General features: G+C 54.6%; 2 protein-coding genes across 6 annotated transcripts; both read right to left on the bottom strand.

Moving 5' to 3' along the window:
* Window positions 1-8,568, bottom strand: Dyrk1b (dual specificity tyrosine phosphorylation regulated kinase 1B). 5 transcript variants are annotated; one of them, XM_090322564.1, is made up of 12 exons: window positions 7,628-7,965; window positions 6,341-6,504; window positions 4,453-4,572; window positions 4,164-4,352; window positions 3,687-3,834; window positions 2,557-2,843; window positions 2,037-2,183; window positions 1,814-1,954; window positions 1,492-1,527; window positions 1,212-1,407; window positions 828-934; window positions 1-741 (listed from the first exon to the last, which is right to left on the bottom strand). In XM_090322564.1, exons 1-12 carry the CDS (start codon window positions 7,704-7,706, stop codon window positions 373-375), a joined length of 1,983 nt encoding a protein of 660 aa, XP_090178690.1. In that variant the 5' UTR covers window positions 7,707-7,965; the 3' UTR covers window positions 1-372. The 5 variants fall into 5 exon arrangements, with proteins under 5 accessions (XP_090178690.1, XP_090178692.1, XP_090178688.1 ...); XM_090322566.1 differs by lacking the exon at window positions 7,628-7,965 and adding an exon at window positions 8,412-8,568 and having other exon boundaries at window positions 1,212-1,527; XM_090322562.1 differs by having other exon boundaries at window positions 1,212-1,527.
* A 287-nt stretch (window positions 8,569-8,855) lies between these two features.
* On the bottom strand, window positions 8,856-17,580 carry Fbl (fibrillarin rRNA 2'-O-methyltransferase). The gene is made up of 9 exons (XM_090322568.1): window positions 17,453-17,580; window positions 13,426-13,617; window positions 13,215-13,316; window positions 13,023-13,117; window positions 12,471-12,641; window positions 11,401-11,533; window positions 10,594-10,706; window positions 9,035-9,180; window positions 8,856-8,961 (listed from the first exon to the last, which is right to left on the bottom strand). Exons 1-9 carry the CDS (start codon window positions 17,460-17,462, stop codon window positions 8,937-8,939), a joined length of 987 nt encoding a protein of 328 aa, XP_090178694.1. The 5' UTR covers window positions 17,463-17,580; the 3' UTR covers window positions 8,856-8,936.
* Between the last annotated feature and the right edge of the window lie 3,017 nt (window positions 17,581-20,597).

Genomic DNA, 20,597 nt, shown 5'->3' with positions numbered 1-20,597 from the left:
TGTGAGAAAGCTCTTTACTTGGGGGTACAGCGAGGAGGAGCAAGGCCATCTCCCCCTACCTGCCCCCACCCCCTCCTTGGGCCCTGGGGCGAGGGGGAGTGTCGTTCCCCCCTCCCCCGCCGGACCACCACTGTCTTTGGTACAATAAATAGAAAACAAGGGGGAGAGGAGGCCAAGGGTCCAGTCCTTAGTGGGGAGGGTGTGGTCAAACCCCTCTCCTTCACCCCTTCCCCGGGCCCCAATCAGTGCAGGCCTCACCCGCCCCAGCTGGGTAGCAGCAATTCCAGTCTAGGGGGAGAGATGAGGATGGGAGCCCAGGGCCCCCAGATGGGGGGGTATGGCTTCAGGAAGGGCCCCAGGGAGGGGGCGGGGTCATGAGCTGGCTGCTGTGCTCTGGGGTACGCCACGGAGGCCCAGGCGAGGCCCCAGAGAGGCAGGGTCATCAGGGGGTGGGAGAGGCGGTCGACCTCCTGTCATCCGAGTCCGGAGGGCTGAGGCAGCCGGGTGCTGGGGGGCAGGCGCTGGGTGAGGTGGGGAGTCTGGAGGGCCGCCCACCAGGCTCACATCCATCAGCTCCGGGGGTGGTGGTGAGGTTGGTGATGGGGGACGGCCAAGGCATCGGGGTTGGGGGGGTAACTGGGCCCCGGTCCCGGGCAGTGATGAGGCAGAGGTAGGGGCTTGATGTGTCTTGTGGGGCACATCGCCCCCTGCCCAGGGGCGCAGCGGCTGGGAGGGCAGAACCTGAAAAGGCAAAGAGTGGGGTGATGGAGCCCTAGGCTCTGCAGGTTTGGGTGCCCCACCCCCCTCTTCCAGAGCCCCCACAGTACCTGGGGGCTGTTCATCTCACAGTCAGAGACAGGGGGCCCGGGGCCCCCACAAAATCGGTTGCTGTACCGGTAGGCCCGGTTGTCACTGGAGGAGCCACTGGAACCTCCTAGAAGCAGCAGGGAGAAGAGACCACACAGGTGAGCGGGACGGAGCCTGGCTCACCACCTCGGCCGGGTTTGGCTCTGGGAGCAGGAAGACTGGAAGGACTCAGTCTTTTTTTTTGGGGGGGGGGCGGCCACTGTATCACTGGCGCCATCGCCCAGCCCCAGACACAGCGGAGTGAGCAAGTTTTTCTAGGTGTTACCGAATCGTCTCAGGAGTCTGGGCAACAGGGGCAGGGCAGCCCCCCACGCGCCCACCTCCCCCGGGCGCTGAGCACCCACCAGAGCTGGAGATGGAGCTGGCGGTGCTAGAGGAGGGGCAGGTGTCGAGGGGCGCGGGCGACGTGGAGGCACTGCTGCCTGCCGGGCCCGTGTTGGTGGCCTCGTCGGCCGTGCGGCGGAAGAAGCCGTGCTGCAGGGCGCCCAGCGGGCTGATGCGGGCGGCGGGCTCATACTCCAGCATGCGCAGCACCAGGTCCTGGAAGCGGAGGTAGTCGGCGGGGCTGTGGCCCGGCTCCCCCGCCCGCCGGCCCCCGGGCCCGCCCGTCTGCACGCCCAGCACCTCCTGCAGCCGCCGTGTCCCGGGGCCCTGGTAATCCTGGCAGGGAGGGGGTGGGAGGGGGGGCAAGAGAGTGGCCGTCAGTGGGCAGGAGGGGCAGGGAGACACACACGGGGAAACAGAGGCACAAGAGAGAAAGTGGAAAGAGGGAAGCTAAGAAGAGGTGTGGGGAGGGCAGGGAAGGAAGGAGTGGGGAGGTAAGGGGTGGGGGGGGGTGGGGGTGGAAGGCAGGGAAAGACACAGAGGAAGCAGGGCAGAGTGGGAGCCCCAAGTGTGAGAGTGAGGGCCACCCGGGGAGGGAGGGCTGGCATGGGGCGGGGCGCACCTTCCTGAGTTCCTTTGTCCTTCGTAGAGTCCAGCCACCCCCAGGCAGCCGCTCAAAGTACTTGCGAGCCTTGGGGGCCTGCTCCAGCATGGGGGCTGGGGGGATGCCCAGCACCTCCACAATGCGGCCCATCTGGTCCACCTGCAGGCAGGTGGTGGTCAGGGGCCCCAGTCCAGCCAGGCCCCCTCCTGCCCCACCAGCACACCCCGTCCTGAGAGCGCACCTCATTGGAGCCACTGAAGAGGGGCTCCCCAGTGTGCATCTCCACCAGGATGCAGCCCAGGGACCACATGTCGATGGCCAGGTCGTAGGGCGTCCCCAGGAGCACCTCCGGGGAGCGGTAGAAGCGGCTCTGGATGTACTGGTAGATCTGGAGGGGACGGAACAGTCAGCGCTCCTGGCTGCTCGGAGGACCCCACTAGCACCAGCCCTTGCTGCTGAGGCTCTCAGCACGCCACCATCTTGCTCATCAGCCTGTGGCTGTCCCTACCCTGGCCCTCTAGGTCACCCCCAGTGGGGGGCTGGTGCTCCCCAAAGTCCCCAAGCTAGTGTAATTTAGGCCTGCTCACTCGGAAGCACCAGGCCAGCTCCAGTCACAGCGGGAGCTATAGATGTGGCCTGGCTCCTCAGATTCACCTTGGTGCTCACACAGTGGGCCTCTCCCCTACCTGGGGTCATCTCTGCCCACTGCTGGCCCTGCCCTGCCCGCCCACAGCCCTGCCCCAGGCACGTCTGAGCCGCACCCGCTGGCCAAGCTGGCAGGAGCTGCCGAAGTCCACGATCTTGATGGCACTGCGCTTGGGGTTGCAGAGGAGAATGTTCTCTGGCTTGAGGTCGCAGTGGATGATGCTGAGCTCCGGCGTGGCCAGGAAGAGCAGCGCCGTGCAGAGCTGCTGCGCCAGCTTCCGGGTCAGGTTGAGCGAGACTCCTCGGAAGTGTGTGTTTCGCAGGAGGTCATACAGGTTGTAGGACAGCAGCTCGAACACCAGGCACAGGTGGTTCCGGAACATGAAGTGCCGCTTCAGGTGCACTGCCAGGGGAGGGTCCTCCAGTAATGAATCCCTTTCTCCCCTGCACCCCCCCCCATGCCCTTGGGTACCACTCGCTGGCCACAATGTTTCTAATGGAAAGGAACTGGCTCACAGGGAGAGTCAAGCTCCCCAGGAGCTATGCCAAACCTCTGATTAAACCAAAAAGTTTCTATTTGCTCTCAGTAAGTCTTTGAACACAATACCACACTTCACATTTAAAGTGTAACACCATTTCTGTGAGTTTTGTGGCTAGGAAAGGTGCTTCTCTTTGCAGGAAGGAGGTAGTCTCTCCTTACAAAATACAGCCCATGGGCCGGGAGTTTGGCCTAGTGGTAGAGTGCTTGCCTAGCATGCACGAGGACCTGGGTTCGATTCTTCGGCGCTACACACATAGAAAAAAGCTGGAAGTGGTGTTGTGGCTCAAGGGTAGAGCTCTAGCCTTGAGAGTGCCCAAGGACAACGCCAAGGCCCTGAGTTCAGGCCCCACAACTGGCAAAAAAAAAAAAAATACAGCCCATGCATCCTTTCTAATAGTACCCCCCCCCCCACACACACACATCAAATTACATCTCCGCTGCGTATAAACTGTCAGCTCAGGCAAGTGACAATACCCAGTTCCTCAGTTCCTTATCTCCAACCTGGGCAAGAGTGTGAGCTGACAGGGAGGTGATGGATGTGATCTGCTCACACTAGAACCTGGAAAACGCTGACCACTTTTCTCAAGCAAACAGGAACCATCAGGAGGTGGCAGGAGAATCCAGAGAACCACTGAGGTAGAGGACCCCAGCCCCACTGGCAAAGCCAGGTGCCGCATGAGGGAGGAAGCCGGCTCTGGGCCTTACCTATGTAGTACTTCATCTCCGTGTCATGCTGGTTCATCAGCTCCAGCAGCCGCAGCTCGATCTGCGCCTGGTTCAGGAAGGCCTTTTTGTTCTTGATGATTTTGATGGCCACCAGCTCCTGGGTCTGATGATCATAGGCTTTCACCACCTGTTGGGGGGACACAGCACCAGGTGAAGTGAGGGGACAGAGCCAAGCTTCTCCCTCTGGCCAGGAGACCCACCAACTACACTGGTCCTTCGACCAATGACTCCTGTCTGAGGGCTCACCCTCAGTGGGCACTGGTGTCAACACTGGGTACAAAGTAAATTCCCTCGTATGCAGTCTCTAGTTATTTCTACTTCTCCAGACAAGGAAACTGAGGCACAACTAAGTGGCTAGACTGAAGTGAGTGGCCCCACACAAGACTTGAAGCCACAGAACCACAGTGAATGTGTGGGCTAGCAGTGGGTGCCGATGCCCCCACCTCCTGCCCGCACCTGGCCAAAGGAGCCTTTGCCAATCAGAGAGTCAATCTCGTAGCGCTCCAGCCAGCGCTCGCCACTGCGCACAATGTAGTCGTGGTTGTCGTCATCATAACCATGGTTCAGGACCCGCTTCTCCTTCTTGGTGCTCGAGTCCTGGGGTGGCACCTGCTGGGCCCGCCGCTTCTTCTTCGCATAGTACACCTGCCCAGCCAGGCAGCCAGGAGACAAGGACTGGTGAGTGACCTATGCCAGCAGCCAAGACCCCTGGGTGCCCAGCCCAGGCGCCTGGCTCCCTGCCCACCTCATTGATGTACTTGTAGGTCTTGATGAGATCCACAGAGAGCTTGCGCAGGGGGGCTGAAGTGGCATCCCGGAAGGCCAGCGGCAGCCTCCGAGGCAGCAGCCGCACATCAGGCAATGTCTGTGGGGTGGGGGAGGGCAGACGCTGAGGACAGGCCTTCCCCTTCGACTGGAAGGGGACAGATAATTAGGGGCTGCTGGTCCTGGTGACCACATGTGCCTTCTCATTACTGGTCTCCCACTGGAATGTAGAGTCCCCAAGGGCACAGACTTGGATCCGGTCCTGGCTGCCATCTCCAGCAGCACATTGAGCAGGACCTGGCACACGGGGCGTTCCCTAGAGAGCTGTCCTGAGTGAACCAGAGTTTACCGCTGACCTTTCATCCTGCCTGCGGTCATACCTGTACTCCTTTTTTTAAATTTTTGCCAGTCCCAGGGACTTAACTCAGGGCCTTGGCATTGTCCCGGAGCTTCTTTTGCTCAAGGCTAGCATGCCTCCACTGGATCCACAGCACCACTTCTGGCCTTTTCTGTTTATGTGGTTCCGAGGAATTGATGTTAGGCAAGTGCTCTACCACTAAGTCACATTCCCAAGCCCTGTACTCCTTCCTTCCTTCCTTTCTCTCTTTTTTATTTTTTTGCCAGTCCCGGGGCTTGAACCCAGCCTGGGCACTGAGCTTGGGCTTTCTCAAGGCTAGCACTCTGCCACTTGAGCCACAGCACCACTTCCGGCTTTTTCTGTGTATGTGATAACAAGGAATTGAACTGAGGTCTTTGTGCATTCTAGGCAAGCACTTTACGACTAGGCCACACTCCCAGCCCATCCCTGCACTTTTTTTTTTGTGGGTCACGGGGCTTGAACTTGGCCTAGGTACTGTCCCTGAGCTCTTCAGATCAAGGCTACCGCCCTACCCTTGAGCCAAGCTCTGCTTCCAGTTTTCTAGTGGTTAACTGGAGATAAGAGTCTCAGGTCCTTTTGTGCCTGGGCTGGCTTTTAACCCTACTTCTCATATCTCAGCCTCCTGAGTAGCTAAGATTACAGGCATGAGCCACTGCACAGGCTCCTTAAAATTTTTGAGCTTCAGTGGCAGCAATCTCAGAAATCTGGCTCTGTACTCACCCGCCTCCCTTACCAAAGCCTTCTGCCTGAGACCATTTTGGAGATCCAACAGTTGAGTTCTTCTTTCCTCTGGGGTTTAACCTCTAATCTTTGACCTTCATCTCAAGGCTCTTGGCCTCAGGATTTGTACCCCTGGATCTCCTACTCATTTTTTTTTTTTTTGGGGGGGGGAAGGATCAGTATTAGGATTTGCGCTCAGGACATCCAGCTCCTGACTGGTGTTCTGTTTCTTGAGCAATGCTTCAAGCTCAGCTTTTTACTGGTTATACTGGAAGTGGAGTCTTGAACCATCAACCTCCAGTTCTTAGCTTCCTGTGTAGCCAGGATTATAGTTTCTGGCTCCATTGAGTTTTTATGTCCTAGCCTTAGAGCTTGTCTCTGGATCTCATCTGTAGCTTCAGCTCAACTGTCTTTCCCACTTGCCCCCTTTTGCTCTAGACCTCTTTTGTTAGTGAATGCTTAATTGGCTATGTGCCAACAAGTATTCTGAGTGTTTTCCCTCACACCTCTGGGAGGGAGGGAGGGGTCATCAGTGGTCCCATTTTACACAGAGGTAACATAAATATGAAGAACCACAGTAATGGATAGTCACCACGGCAGCATTTAAACTTAGGCTGTCCAAACTCTTAGCTCTGCCTGGAACTCGTAGTCTTTTGAGGCCCATGAGGTACTTTGGAGACTCGTGGACACTCATGTACTGGTCCTGAGACCCTTCCATCCCAGCCGTCATCTACCCCCAGGGCAGCTGAGGAGCCAAATGAATGCCTACCTGTGTGTGCTCCTGAGGCCCCGGGAAGCCAGAGAAGGGGCCATGGCCTGGTGGGACGGCCATGGTGGGCTCAGAGGGCCACAGGGGCGCGAGGCCTGGAGCGGGAGCCCGGCCGGGGGGCGCCTTCTCGCATCCTGCACCTCGGCTGCCACCGCCGCTGAGACCTGAGAGCAGGTGGGAGGTGGAGAGATGACATGGAAAGACGGTGTAGGGGACAGGAGTAGGCAGGGAAGAGATGGGCAGGAGGAGCAGCAGGCAGCAGAACAGAGGGAAGCAAAAGGTACAGCAGAGCAACAGGTAGCAACATAGACCATTGTTAGGGGGAGAGGGGTGGCACAGCAGAGTCCCTCAACAAATGAAGATCAAGTAAGCGAATGAGACCACACATGTAAAAGAGAAGGATGATTGGAGCCAGACGAGGGTAGGGGAGGCAGAAGTAGCCATGACAGGAAAAGGAAAAGAAAAGACACCAATCATTGGGAGGAGGAAGAGAAGGGAAACAGCGGACTGGAAAGCAGAGCACATTCTTTTCTCCATATCTAAGCCAGGCTCTTTCCAGGGCCCCTCACACAGGACCCTACCCTCCCAGTCTCCCTTTAGTAGCAGGGTCTCTTCTATACCATGGGTCCCTTCACTTCAAGCCTGCTTGTCTTTGTGGCTTCCCCAAACCGTGGTAACTCTAAGACTATGCATCCTAAGGCCATATCAAGCTTCTTGGAGGTCTCTTGGCCATCTAGAACCCGAGTCTCACTAGGCTTTCTTGACCATAGGGTGCACCTTTCCCAGGGGACTCTCCATATCCTGCCAAAACACCTTCCTGGATGAGGTCTCCCACATCAGGGACCCTCCCTTCAAGGAGTGTATTCCAGTCCTCCTGGACCACATTATTCCAGAACCCTTCCCAGTTAAGGCCCACTCCTCCTGGGAGAAGGAAGTTGTTTTCTCAGTCTAGAGCGATCGTCCTTTCTGCCCTCACACTGGACACTCCATACACTATCCAGTATTTCTGGCACCCCTTTCTCCAGCCACCCCTTTCTATACCGGGTCATGCCGCTACTGTGTCTATTCCTAGAAGGCCTCCACAGCCAAATACCCCCAAACCCGACATCTCTGCTCCTAACGTCCACTACAATCTCTCTTCATGTCACATACCTTAATCCCATGCTCTACCACTCCAGGACCCCTACTTTCTCGGGATTTTCCACCAAAACAATTCCTCCCCCCCCCCGCCCCCTCCCCCTGTAGTCCCCCATCCCAGGAGTTCCTCTCCCAGCCCCCACCCCATACCCTGGTCAGGACTGGCACCGGGCCCACGGGGGGCTGGGGCGCGGTGGGGCCCCCAGTGGGGTGGGCGAACAGCCAGCATGGCGGTGGTGGCAGTGGTCAGAAGGTGGCCGCCTGTCCCCGGCCCTGCTGGCCCGACAAGCCCTGCGGCGATGAGGGCAAGCGGGACAAGCGGCCGGTGGGTGACAACAGCAGCCGCTGCCACTGCTGCTGGGGGGTAGGAAGGGGGAGGCGAGGGTCAGCCCGGGTCACGCGGGGGAAGGGGAGAGCAGGTGGACGGGGGAGGGGCGGATCAACCCTCGCCCCACCGGCCCCGCCCCTAGCGGTCACCCGCCCCCGGGGACCCCGCTGTCCCGCCCCCCTACCCAGGAGGCCCGCCCCGGCCGGCGATGCCCGGCAGGCGGGGCCCAGCTGAGCTTGGCAAGCCGCACCTCCCATGGCAACAACGGTCCCATTGGCCATCCGGGCCAGAAGCCCAGCCAATCGCAGTCCAGGGCAGCTGTTGCTAGGCGACGAAGAAGCGGCGACGAAGCCGAGCCCAAACAAAGGGCGGGAGTGGGGCCCGGCCACCCCCTCCTGGCCTCCCTCTCCAGGAGGCTCCCTCGGGCCCGGCCCCTTCCAGGAACCCGACTATGAATAGCCGGGGCTCGCCCCGCACCCGCCCGAAGCCCCCTCTCGTCCCCCGGCCTCATGTGAAGTCTCGCGGCGGCGCCGGGCAGGGCGGATCCCGTCCTATCCTCCCCCCCAAGAACCCGTGCCACCTCCCTGCCCGTCGCCGCGTCGTTACCTGGGGGCGCGGGTAAGGGGACTCGAACCGCTCGGGCCGCCCGAGCTCAGACCTGCCCACGGGCCGAGGGGATCCAGCGGACGCGAAGAGCCAGGGCCCCGATTACCCAGTAATGCAACCAGCAAAATGGCGACCACAACAAACCGGCCCCCCTGCCCCGGGCTCCGCCCCCAGCCCCCCCGCCGCGCCCGTCACGTGACGCAAACCCTCTCAGCGCCTGCGCTCCTCGGGAGCTTATTGGTGCACATGCGCGGCGAGCGACCAATCAGGCGCGAGACCCGAGGTTCCGGCCGCGCAAGCACGGGCGGGGGCGGAGCATGCGCCCTGAGAGGAGCCCGCCCCACCCGCCCCACCCCGGCAAGGCAGGGCTGGCCTGGCCGGCGTGCAGGTCCAGGCGCGTCCCGGCGGGCGGGCGGGCGCAGCAACGGGCAGGGCACACAGGCGTCAGGAGAGTCTTTTAATAGAAAAACAATCCCACGTGCAACAGCGGCGAGGGCAGCGCCTTCCCCGGCACGGGCGGAAGCTTCAGTTCTTCACCTTGGGAGGTGGCCTGGGGGAGGACAGCGCGTGTCAGGCGGGGGTCCCCAGCCGCCCCGCCCCCAGGACGCTGGGCAGACCCTCACCTGTACACGCCCACCACCACCGCGTGGTCTCTCTCGTAGGGCTCTAGGGTCAGCTGCTCCTGGGGCTTCATGTTCTCCTGCTGCATCTTCTTCACCTCCGAGGCAAACACGGCCTCGGCCGAGGCGGTGGAGTCGATGCAGTTGGCCTGCGGAGGCGCGCAGGGTCTCAGGGCTGCCCACCCCACCCCACCCCACCCGCGGCCACCTTGGCAAAGCCCCGCTTCCTTGTCTTGGACCAGGAACTGTGTGGTTTTAGTTTGAAAATCAAACTCAAGCTGTGCGCTGCTGTCTCCATCCTGTAATTCTAGCTCCTCGGGAGGTGGGGATCTGAGGACTGAGGGTCAATCCTGGGGCAGACAGACACTCCAGCTGACCACCAAACACTCAAACGTAGAGCAGTGGCTCTCAGGAACAGGGATGGGGCCCTGCATTCAAGCCCCAGGATACCCCCCCCCACCCAAACACACACACATTGTATTAGGAAAGAGAAAGGCAAGGGAGTCATCTTGAAGGCAGAAATCGGAATACATTATGTACATGCATGGAAATGTCAGAATGAACCCCCCTTGTATGGCTAATATATGTTATAAAAGTTAAAGTGAAGCTGGTCACGTTGGCTCACACCTGTGATCCTAGCTACTCAGGAGGCTGAGATCTAGGGATTGCAGCTCAAAGCCAGCCTGTGTTTTTCCAAGTCTATGAAGCTCTTTTCTGCAGTGAACCACCAAAAAACTCGAAGTGCTGCTGTGATGTGACACACTGTGGTAAAGCAGTAGCCATGAGCTCAGGGACAGCGCCTAGGCCAAGTTCAAGCCCCACTACCGACCCCGCCCCCCCCAAAAAAGGGTGAAAAGATACATGTGGTTTAAGTTAAAAGAAAAAGAAGGGGCCGGGAGTTTGGCCTAGTGGTTAAAGTGCTTGCCTAGCATGCATGAAGACCCGGGTTCGATTCCTCGGTACCACATACCTAGAAAAAAGACGGAAGTGGTGCTGAGGCTCAAGTGGTAGAGCTCTAGCCTTGAGAAAGTCCAAGGACAGTGCTCAGGCCCTGAGCTCAAGCCCAGGACTGGCAAAAAAAAAAAAAAAAAAGAAAAAGAAAAAGAAGGCTAATAACCCCGGTTGAATGGGAGTTTTCTGTATTACAAATTAAAATATTCTGGAAAAATATCTATCATCAAAAAAATTATACATTCTATGCCAGGATCTGTTCTCAACACTTAACAAAATGTATCATTTAAACCACACATCTACCCTTAACAAAGAAGACACATAAAATGTATCATAAAGGTTATATAGATAAAACTTGGCCTGAAGACACCAGATTCAGCAGGTTAACCACTGATGCTGGTCCTTTTATTTTTTGCTGGTCCTGGGACTTGAACTCAGGGTCTTCATTCAATGTTCTACCACTTGAGTCACAGATCAAAGTGGACTTTTGTGTCCAGGCTGGCTTTGAACTGCGATCCTCAGATCTCAGCTTCCAGTAGCTAAGATTACAAGCGTGAGCCACCAGCACCCAGCTTCAGACTCTGGATTTTAAGTGCAAAAAGACCCCATACCTTAATAGAAATCACAAAGTGTCCTCCATTCCGCAGGAAGGTGTGGGCATTCAGGGCCACAATCCGAGTTTGGTCTGGCTGGGCCACATCAGCGAAGATCACATCTACCATTGCTAGAAAAAGGTGGCAGTCACCAGTTAGACTTACCACAGACCTTCCCAGACCCACCCATGGGAACTGTGTGTGCTCCACCACCAGCAGGTTCCTGGGGGACCCCCTGCCTCCCTCCAGTCTTACTACCCACCCCCAAGATGGATCCAAAACCCACAATCTCTCTCCAGGCCAGGCTGCACTCAAGTCTGTGCTTTCTGGGATAGAGCCTCACCCAGTAATATGTCCCAGGCCTGGAGTTTGGCCTAGTGGAAGAGTGCTCGCCTAGCATGCATGAAGCCCTAGGTTCAGTTCCTCAGTACCATACACACAAAAGCCGAAGTGGTGCTGTGGCTCAAGTGGTAGAGTGCTAGCCTTGAGAAAGCTCAAGGACGGTGCCCAGGCCCCGAGTTCAAGCCCCAGGACCAGCCAAAAAATAATATCCCCCCAAAAGAGGCTTTCAGATGGAAGCCAGGAGCGGTGATTAATGTGTGGTGTTTTGGAAGGAGGCAAGAAGCACAAGGTCCTGAAGAGGGAGGAGAGGAGACACCCCAACGTGGAGCAGTGTTGCCACCACCCCCCCACTGGGCTACCTTTAACTTTCCACCCCCACGCTCCAGATGCCGTTCACCCCCTCTAACTCCACAGGCCTCTCCCAGGAAAGTGGCAGCCACCTGTCCCACCATCCCGGGGCCACCCCTCCTCGAGGCCCCTCACCAATGAGCATGCGGTATTTGTGTGGGTGCCGGGCGTCCTCGATCACAGGAATGATATTGGTCCTCTTCTTGGCTAAGTTAATGAGGTCCCGTCCAGAGCGGTGGGAGAACTCAACTGCGTAGACCAGACCATCCTGGAATGAACCCACCAACAGGTCACAATGGCACCTCACATGTTTAATTTTCACAACTCTTCTCTAGAGAAGAGTCTCCTTACGTACCTTAGGCTGGGCTAAGGTACAATCTACAAGTGTCTGCAAATGTCTACAAGTGCTAGTTATAGAGGTACACCATTATGCTAGAAGAACCTTAGGGTTTTTACTACCACCTTCAACAACCCCCAATCATATAAATAAAAAAGGTCATGAATAAAATGAGCCTGGGCGCCAAGGGATCTCTACACAGAATTCCAGGGGAGCCACACAGAAATGCAGGCTAGAACCCTGATAAGTATCACTAGTTCCCCCAAGAGAAACCACAAGACTAGATTTTGAGGCGTGACTTTTTCTTTGCTGGTGGTATTGGAGTTTGAATTCAGGGCCTCTGTCTTGTCCTTTCTAGGGTACATTCCCTGGAGACATGATTTTTTTTTTTTTTGGCCAGTCCTGGGCTTGAGCTCAGTGACTAGGCACTATCTTTGGACTTTCTCAAGGCTAGAGCTCTACCACTTGAGTCACAGCACCACTTCTGGCTTTTTCTGTGTATGTGGTACCGAGGAATTGAACTTAGGTCTTTGTGCATGCTAGGCAAGCATTCTACCACTAGGCCAAACTCCCCAGCCCCTTGATTTTTATTTTAAAGAAGGAAAATTTAAATAGGCCCAAATCTCTATTTCTAGGATCATGGGGTTAGCCATTTCCACACTTCTGTCAAGATGGAGAATCCAGGAGCACTGGGGAACAAGGTTAAAGGCTTCGCGATGCTGAGCTTCACCTCTCCCAGATGTAAGGCACTGAAAGGCCAGGGCCCGGCCCAGTACCAGTGAGGGAAAGCAGTCAGGCCCTGTTCCAGGTTGGCCCAGGGGAGGCAGCCTTTCCCTCCACCTTGTCTTCCTCTCACCCTTCCACTCACCGGGCCTACGATGTCAGAGACGTGGGAGACGGTGGTTCCCGAGGCAGCCCCGAGGTAGAGCACCTTGGCTCCTGGCTTGATGTGGATCTGATCCACGCCGCCCAGGATGGCTGCAGCCAGCTTGGAACGGAAAGGGTTCCAGGCCCGGTACTCAATCTTGTCATCTCCCTCCTGCCCAGGAAAGATGAGAGTGGGAGGAAGTCAGAGCTGAGTTCTTCTGCAGGACCCCCTGATCCCCAGATGCAGCAGGGCAAGTCCAGTCGCCACCACACGTGTGTACACCACAGGGATGCCAGACCAGCCCTGGCCTGTCGTGGAGGATGCCGAGCCCAGGAGAAAAGGGGACAGCAGACAGCATAGCCAAGGGGCAACAAGAAGATTGGGCAGAAGATCAGTCCAGGAAAGGAGAGAAGCAGCACAGGGAACATAGTAAGGACAGGTGACAGTGAAAAAGGGCCAGGAGGAACCATCAGGGTATGGAGGGAGCCATGTTGAGACCTCTGCTGCCTGGCTGGGAGCGGACAGGCTGGCCAGGGGCTGACCCTCTCTCACCGCAATGGAGACTCTCTTCTCTCCATAAACAGATTCTCCAGGGACCAGGTTTTTGGTGACTAGTGCATCTTCCTTTCCACGGCAAATGAAGACACCTGGCAGGGGAGAATGGAAGGGAAGGGGGCGAGGACTCTGGGCTCCTGGACTCCTCCAGTCTTGGGGCTCCACCGTCCTCCCTACTTCTTTACTCACCCTCATGCCGATGAGGCTCCACCATCACATTCTTTCCGGACTGGTTTCCTTTCTTTCCTCCTCGACCACGACCCCGGTTGCCCCCACCCTGGAAGCCTCCACCTAGGTCAGGAAAAACAGCGGAAGGAAATGAAGCCCCCCCCCCAATCTCTTCCCTCCCCACATCCCCTAAAAGGCCACGCCCATAACCCCACTTGCTGTCTTCACTCACCTCGTCCTCCGCCACCACCGCCGCCGCCACCACCTCGGCCCCGAAAGCCTCCACCTCGCCCTCGGCCCCCACCAAAGCCCCCTCCTCGGCCTCCACCAAATCCTCCTCGGCCTCCACCGAATCCTCCTCGGCCTCCACCTCGACCACCTCGGTCCCCAAAGCCTCCTCGGCCTCCTCCACGGGGGCTGAAGCCTGTGGTGGAGACAAAGACAGGAATCAGGGCGATACAGGTTAACAAGCAAAGCAACCTTACCTGGCGGTCGCAGACAAAAACATCAGGGCCCAAGTCAAGAGAATGGGCATGGCAGCAGAAAATGATGACCACGAAATGTCCATCAGAAACAATGGATCAATGCAACGAGAAACAGCCACGACTGACAAGGCAAATGACCTTCACTACAGCGTACAGATCTGCAACCACCAGGCATTCACTTTTTTGCAGATCCCGAGACTTGAACTCATGGCTTGCACACTGCCCATGAACTTTGTGCTCAAGGCTAGTAAGCTGCCTACCCACTCGAGCCACAGCTCCACTTCCAGTTTTCTGGTGGTTCACTGGGGATGAGTTTCAGACTTTCCTACCCAGGCTAGCTTTGAACCTAGATCCTCAAATCTCAGCCTCCCGAGTTGCTAGGACTACAGGTGTCAGTCAATGGTGCTTAGCTTGCAAGATCTTTTATAAAGTGTTGAACTGGGTTGGTTTGTGAGGTAACTTCCTCTCTCCCTCAAAATGAGGGATTAATCTTAGAAACCAGACCACTGATGGAGCAAGCTGGCACTTAGGACGGAGGTGGGACTGTAGGCCCATCAGAACTTACCCACTGTCAATTTCAGTGCGTCCTGCAAGGGTGCAGCCCTGTGGCCTGGGATCCCCATCCTGACCCCTGGTGGCTCCCCCTCCACCTTGTCTGTGTCTGAAAAAATGCTAATATCCTAGTGGATGCTGGCAACATAGAGATACCTGCTTGTTCATCTCCTTGTTTCGAAGCTTGCAATGCTCATCCAGCCCAGAGGAAACAAAGAAAACAACAACTGAGGGCCGCAAGTTTGGCCTAGTGGTAGAGTGGTCGCCTAGCATGCATGAAGACCTGGGTTTGATTCCTCAGTACCACATACATAGAAAAACCCAGACGTGGTGCTGTGGCTTAAGTGGTAGAGCTCTAGCCTTGAGAAAGCCCAAGGACAGTGCTCAGGCACTGAGTTCAAGCCCCAGGACTGGCAAAACAAGAAGGAAAGAAAGAAAAAGACAGACAGACAACTGAACCAACTATCCTTCAATGCCAGTCAATAGTCCAATTACTTTAGGACTCATCAGTGAATAAAGCTGAAGACAAGCCTGGTGCTGTGGCTCTTGTAATCTTAGCTAATCAGGGGGCTGAGATCTGAGGATTCTGTTTTTAAGCCAGCATGGGAAGGAAAATCCTCAAGACTATTATATTCAATTCAGCACCAGAAAACTGGAAGTAGTGCTGTGGCTCAAAACCTTGAGCAAAAAAAGAGCTCAGGGACAGCACCCAGGCCCCAAGTTCAAGCCCTACAGTCAACAAAAACAACAACAACAAAAAGGACGATAAACTTTGAAAACTTTTATTTTTGCTTCAGGACACAACAAACTTTGCTGACACAGAATGTTAAAAGCAGACAGACGGATTCAGTATTTCCTGTGATGGTTTAAAAAAACTAAGTATTATTCTGGAAAAAAAAACAAAAAAAGACCACTGCAGTCTGGCAGCCTAAAATGATCTTCCTTGAAGTAAATTATTCAATAATAACATACAGTCGGGCGCTGGTGGCTCACACCTATAATCCCAGCTATGTGGAAAGCTGAGTGGTTAGGAGGATCAATCCAGCCCAGGCAGAAAAGTCTAGCAAACTTCCAGCCATACAGGGAAATCAAGAAAAAGGAAGATTGCAGCTCAGGTGAGCGCCTGGGAAGGAATGGATTCCCTATCTCCAAATTAACCAATACATCAATATACACTGTACTCATAATCTAATTTGAATTGAAACCCCTTAGTACAACTACTTAAAGTATTTTTAAAGCAGTGCAAAAGGGGCTGGAGGAACAGCTCATCAGCAGAACTGCTACTGCATGAAGCATTGAGCTCAAACCCCAGCACCACCAAAAACCATCCAGAACAGAACAAAAAAACTTGCAAGTTTTGGTAAAGGGGCACTATGTTCATATTTTATGCTATAGTTGCATGTACCTTAATGGTTATTTATACAAAGGGAAATGCAACTTCTCTCTTTAAAAAAAAAAAAAATGTAGGGAGGGGCTGTGAGTTTGGCCTAGTGGTAGAGTGCTTGTCTAGCATGCACGAAGACCCAGGTTCAATTCCTTGTTACCACATACACAGAAAAAGCCAGAAGTGGTGCTGTGGCTCAAGTGGTAGAGCTCTAGCCTTGGGAAAGTCCAAGGACAGTGCTCAGGCCCTGAGCTCAAGCCCCAGCACTGGCAAAAAAAATAAAAATTAAAAAAAATGTAACTTAAATAGACATTCTAATTCAATTCTCTACTTTGGAAGAACTAGGTTTGTTCTCAGGGTTTGCTGCAAACCCACTATCACTGACCACGCGCCTAGTTCTTTTATCCTTCAGTTAATTTTCAGAGAGGGTCTTGTGGGCTTCCTTCCTTTCTTCCTTGGCAGGTCTCAGATTGAAATCGTGGGTAGCAGGGACCACAGAGGCTGCCATCACAGGTTTGTTTGAGATGGAGGTTCTCAACAACAACAAGTGGTATTATAGATATGAACTACTATATACTTAGCTATTTATTTACTATCGATGGATTGTGTTCCTGGGGTTAGATCTCAGACCACAATGGAATTTTCAAACTTCAAATTTTCAAACTAAATACTGTTCACTTTTTATCCTCTGCTCCCTCTACTGTCAGCTTTCCATACCGCAGCTAGGTCATTTCTGATCAAATCCTTCTAAAAGCTACCACCACCTCCAAAATGACATCCAAATTCCTTTACCTAGCTTAACAAAGCCATACATCAGAGTGCCCGAACACTCCTAAGTTCTTAGCCGTGTTGGTTTAATTGCCCTGGGGGCACTGCACTCCTCCCATTTTCAAATCTCTACGAGGTTGGGGTCCCCACTGCCCCAGGCTCCTGCTTGCAGACATACCTGATAAATATTTCCCCCCAATTTAGGGAAACAAATTCTCAGGGACTCTAGACTAGGTGGTTGGGAAAGCCTGACAAAAATTTCGAAGCCATCAGGTGGGGCACTTAACTTTTTCTTTAAAAAAAAAAAAAAGGCTATGCACGATTAGGTAGGCCTGTAATCCCTTCTGCTCTGGAGGCTGAGACCTGGAGCACTCTAATTCAAAGCTAGCCCTAGCAACCAAGTCTGCAGTACAGATTCCATCTCGAACCAGCGGAACCAGCGGAACGTTGGCCTGGAGGTGTGGCTCAAGCGGTAGAATGCGAGCCATAAAATAAAGCTGGGTAAAAGGAGAAAGCCCAGGTACGAAGGCAAAAATCAAAACAAGCGGAAGGGCTGGTTTGTAGCCCCAGTGTCAGGGGGGTAAAGTGAGGCAGAGGCACAGGCTATGGGGGGAGGGTGTTCAGCGCAGAGGAATGGAGAGGGAAGGGAGGGTGGTGGTGAGGGAGGGAAGTCTGGGGACCCCTTAGTGTCAGCTCTCGGTCCCAGTATCAGGGTCTCCAGCTGGAACCCCTACATCCATTCACTGGAGACACTGGAAGACGTGTGGGATCCAAACCCTGATTTCCAAGCAACCACCCTCTATCAATGACCCTCCAGTCCCAGGTCCCCGCCACGGCCACAGGCCCGAGGCCCTCTACCCGGCGACCGTGACCTCGGGACCCCGCGGTCCCCACCTCCCCGGCCAGGCCTGGGGTCAGAGGTCAGGGACCAGGAAAAACCCCCCCCCCCCGCCCGCCCCTGCCCCGGTGGAGACGGCTCCGGGGCTCAGAACCTCCGACCCCCGCCAGGCTCAGGCCGCGCCCCTCCGACTCCCGCCCGCCTCCCTGCGCCCCGGCCCCCAGCCCCGCACCTGGCTTCATGGTGGGTGGTGGGCGCCGAGCTGTTGGGCTCCGAGGAGTTGGTGGCGTCCCTGTTTGCACGAGCCCCCAGCAAGCTTGCGCACGTGGAAAGGAGCGCAGGCGCGCGGAGCCGCTCGGCGCGTGACGCAGACACGTACGCCCACCCCCGGCCTCCCCGCACCCGGAACTCAGCGCGCGTGCGCGGCGGGAGCTGCTTCCGGTTTCCGCGCTGCCCCGCCCCTCGCCCTTGGCACGGTGACTCTGATCCCAAACGGGGTCCTGTGCTCAGCGGGGGTTTTTAATTTAACTTTATTTTTTTTCCTTTCTTTCTTTCTTTTTTGTTGCCAGTCCTGGGCTTGAGCTCAGGGCCTGAGCACTGTCCTTGGACTTTCTCAAGGCTAGAGCTCTACCACTTGAGCCTCAGCACCACTCCCGGCTCTTTTTTCTATGTATGCGGTACCGAGGAATTGAACCCCGGCCTTCGTGCATGCTAGGCAAGCACTCTACCACTAGGCCAAACTCCCGGCCCCTCTTTCTTTTTCCTTCTTTCTTTCTCTTCCCTTTTTCTCTCTTCTTCCTTCCTCCCTTCCTCCCCTCCTGCCTTTCTTTTGTTCCAGAACTGGGTTTGAGCTCAGGGCCTGGGCACTGTCCTCCTGGTTTTTCCATCTAGGCTAATTCTTTACCATTTGAACCACAGTGCCTCTTCTGTTTTTGTTTTTGGGTTACTAGTTAATTGGATAAGAGCCATAGGGACTTTCCTGCTGGGGCTGGCTTTGAACTGTGATCTTCAGATCTCAGCCTCCTTTGAGTAGCTAGGTTTACAGGCCTGAGCCACTGCTGCCCAGCTTTATCCTTTCACTTTAAAAATCAGGAAATTGAGACAGGCAGAAGTTAATCAGCTAGGGCTATAGATAAATCCAGAATACAGAATCTATTGATCTGTGTCTTCATCCTCCACTTCCTCCCTCCCTCCAATGATTCTTCTTCATCTATTTCCCAATAGATGAGTTGTGGGGCTTGAACTCACAGCCTCGGTGCTGTCCATGAGCTCTTTTGCTCTTACCACTTTGAACCACTGCTCTATTTCTGGTTTGTTGTTGTTGTTTTGTTGGTCACGGGGCTTAAACTCTGGGCCTGGGCACCCACCCTGAGCTCTTCAGCTCAAAGCTAGTGCTCTACCACTTTGAGTCACAGCACCACTTCCCATTTTCTGGTGGTTAATTGGAGAGTCTCACAGATGTTTGTTCCTGGGCTGGCTTTGAACCACTACCCTCAGATCTTAGCCTCCTGAGTGGCTAGGATTACAGGTATGAGCCACCAGCGCTCAGTCACTTCTTTTTTGTTATTGTTGTTGTTGGGTTTTTTTTTTGTTTTTTGGGTGAGTCATGGGGCTTCAACTTGGCCTGAGCGTTGTCTCTGAGCTCTTCAGCTCAAGGCTACTGCCCTACCTTTGAGCCAAGCCCCATTTCCCATTTTCTAGAGGTTAATTGGAGATAAGAGTCTCAAGGTCCTTTAGTGCCAAGGCTGGCTTTGAACCTTGATCCTCAGATGTCAGCCTCCTGAGTAGCTAGGACGACAGGTGTGAGACACTGTGCCAGCCACTTCTGGGGTTTTTTGTTGTTGTTGTTTTGGGTTTTTTGTTGTTGTTTGTTTTATTTTGTTTTTTGAGGGTCATGGTGCTTCAACTTGTGGGCACTGTCCCTGGGCTCTTTACCTCTAGGCTACTGCCCTACCCCTGAGCCTGGGTGTTGTCCCAGAGCTCGACCACTCTAGGCTACTATCCTACCCTGAGCCAAGCCCCACTTCCTATTTTCTAGAGGTTAATTGGAGACATGGGTCTCAGGTCTTTTTGTGCCCAGGTCTGGCTTTGAGCCTAGATCTTCAGATCTCAGCCTCCTGAGTAGTTAGGATTACAGGCATGAGCCACCGCACCCTGCCCACTTCTGTTTTTTTGAGTGGTTCATTGGACCTAAGAGTCTCACCACAGACTTTTCTTCCCAGGATGGCTTTGAACTGCAATCCTAAAAATCTCATCTTCCTGATAGCTGGGATTACAGGTGTGGGCCACCACCTCCAGCAATTTTTTTTTGTATGTGTGTGGGGGGCATGGGGCTTGAACTCGGCCTGGGCGCTGTCCCTGAGCTCTTCAACTCAAGGCTATCGCCCTACCCCTGAGCCACAGCCCCACTTCCCATTTTCTAGTGATTAATTGGAGATAAGAGTCTACTGTTCTTTAGTGCTCAGGCTGGCTTTGAACCTTGATCCTCAGATCTCAGCCTCCTGAGTAGCTAGGAGAGCCACCGCACTGGCAATCTGTTCCAATTCTTAATCTATTCTCTATAGACCCCATCGCTTGTTTCTTGATCTACTTGTGCATCATGGATATGGGTGTATATGTGTGTGTATGCATGCTTTTTAGTTCTGGGACTGTTGTCCTGAGACTTTTTGCTTAAGGCCAGCACTCTACCAAATTGAGCTATAGCTCCCTTCCAGCTTTTTGGAAGTTCATTGGGAAAAAAAAGAGCCTTATGAACTTTCCTTCTTGGGCTTCACGCCATGATTCTCAGATTTCATCAGTCTGAGTAGCTAGGATTAAAGGCATGAACCACTGGCACCCAGCTACCCATCCATCTTTTTTTTTTCCAGTTCTGGAGCTTGAACTCGGGGCCTGAGCACTGTCCTCGGGCTTTCTCAAGGCTAGAGCTTTACCACTTGAGCCATAGCACCACTTCCAGCTTTTACTAGTATGTAGTACAGGGGAATTGAACCTGTGTTTTCATGCCTGCTAGGCAAGCACGCTACCACTAGGCCAAGCTCCCAGCCCCTACCCATGCATCTTATGCATGCACACATGCATCCATCTATCCTCTCACCCCCAGTAAATAACTACACATCCAAATTCCCCTGTTGTGTAAGGAAGAAATCAAAGATGGTACAAAATGAGACAGACACCCTGGCATGCAGTTTGACTCAATATTCTCACATTTGGTCTCAGTAGTTTGGGGGGGGAGCAAGGGGAGGGAAAGAGGGGGCCATACAAGGACAATCTTCAACCACTGTGACCTCCAGGGAGGCCAGGTCTTGAAGTCTTCATTGTCTGTGAATGACTCCTCAGTTGTCACTGCAAGAGACAGATAGTTAGCACGTTATCTTACA

The sequence above is a fragment of the Megascapheus bottae genome, chromosome 31 (genome assembly GCF_031878675.1).
Source record: "Megascapheus bottae isolate mThoBot1 chromosome 31, mThoBot2.hap1, whole genome shotgun sequence".
In the NCBI taxonomy this organism is placed as follows: Eukaryota; Metazoa; Chordata; class Mammalia; order Rodentia; family Geomyidae; genus Megascapheus; species Megascapheus bottae.
This window is presented reverse-complemented; position numbering and strand designations above follow the sequence as displayed.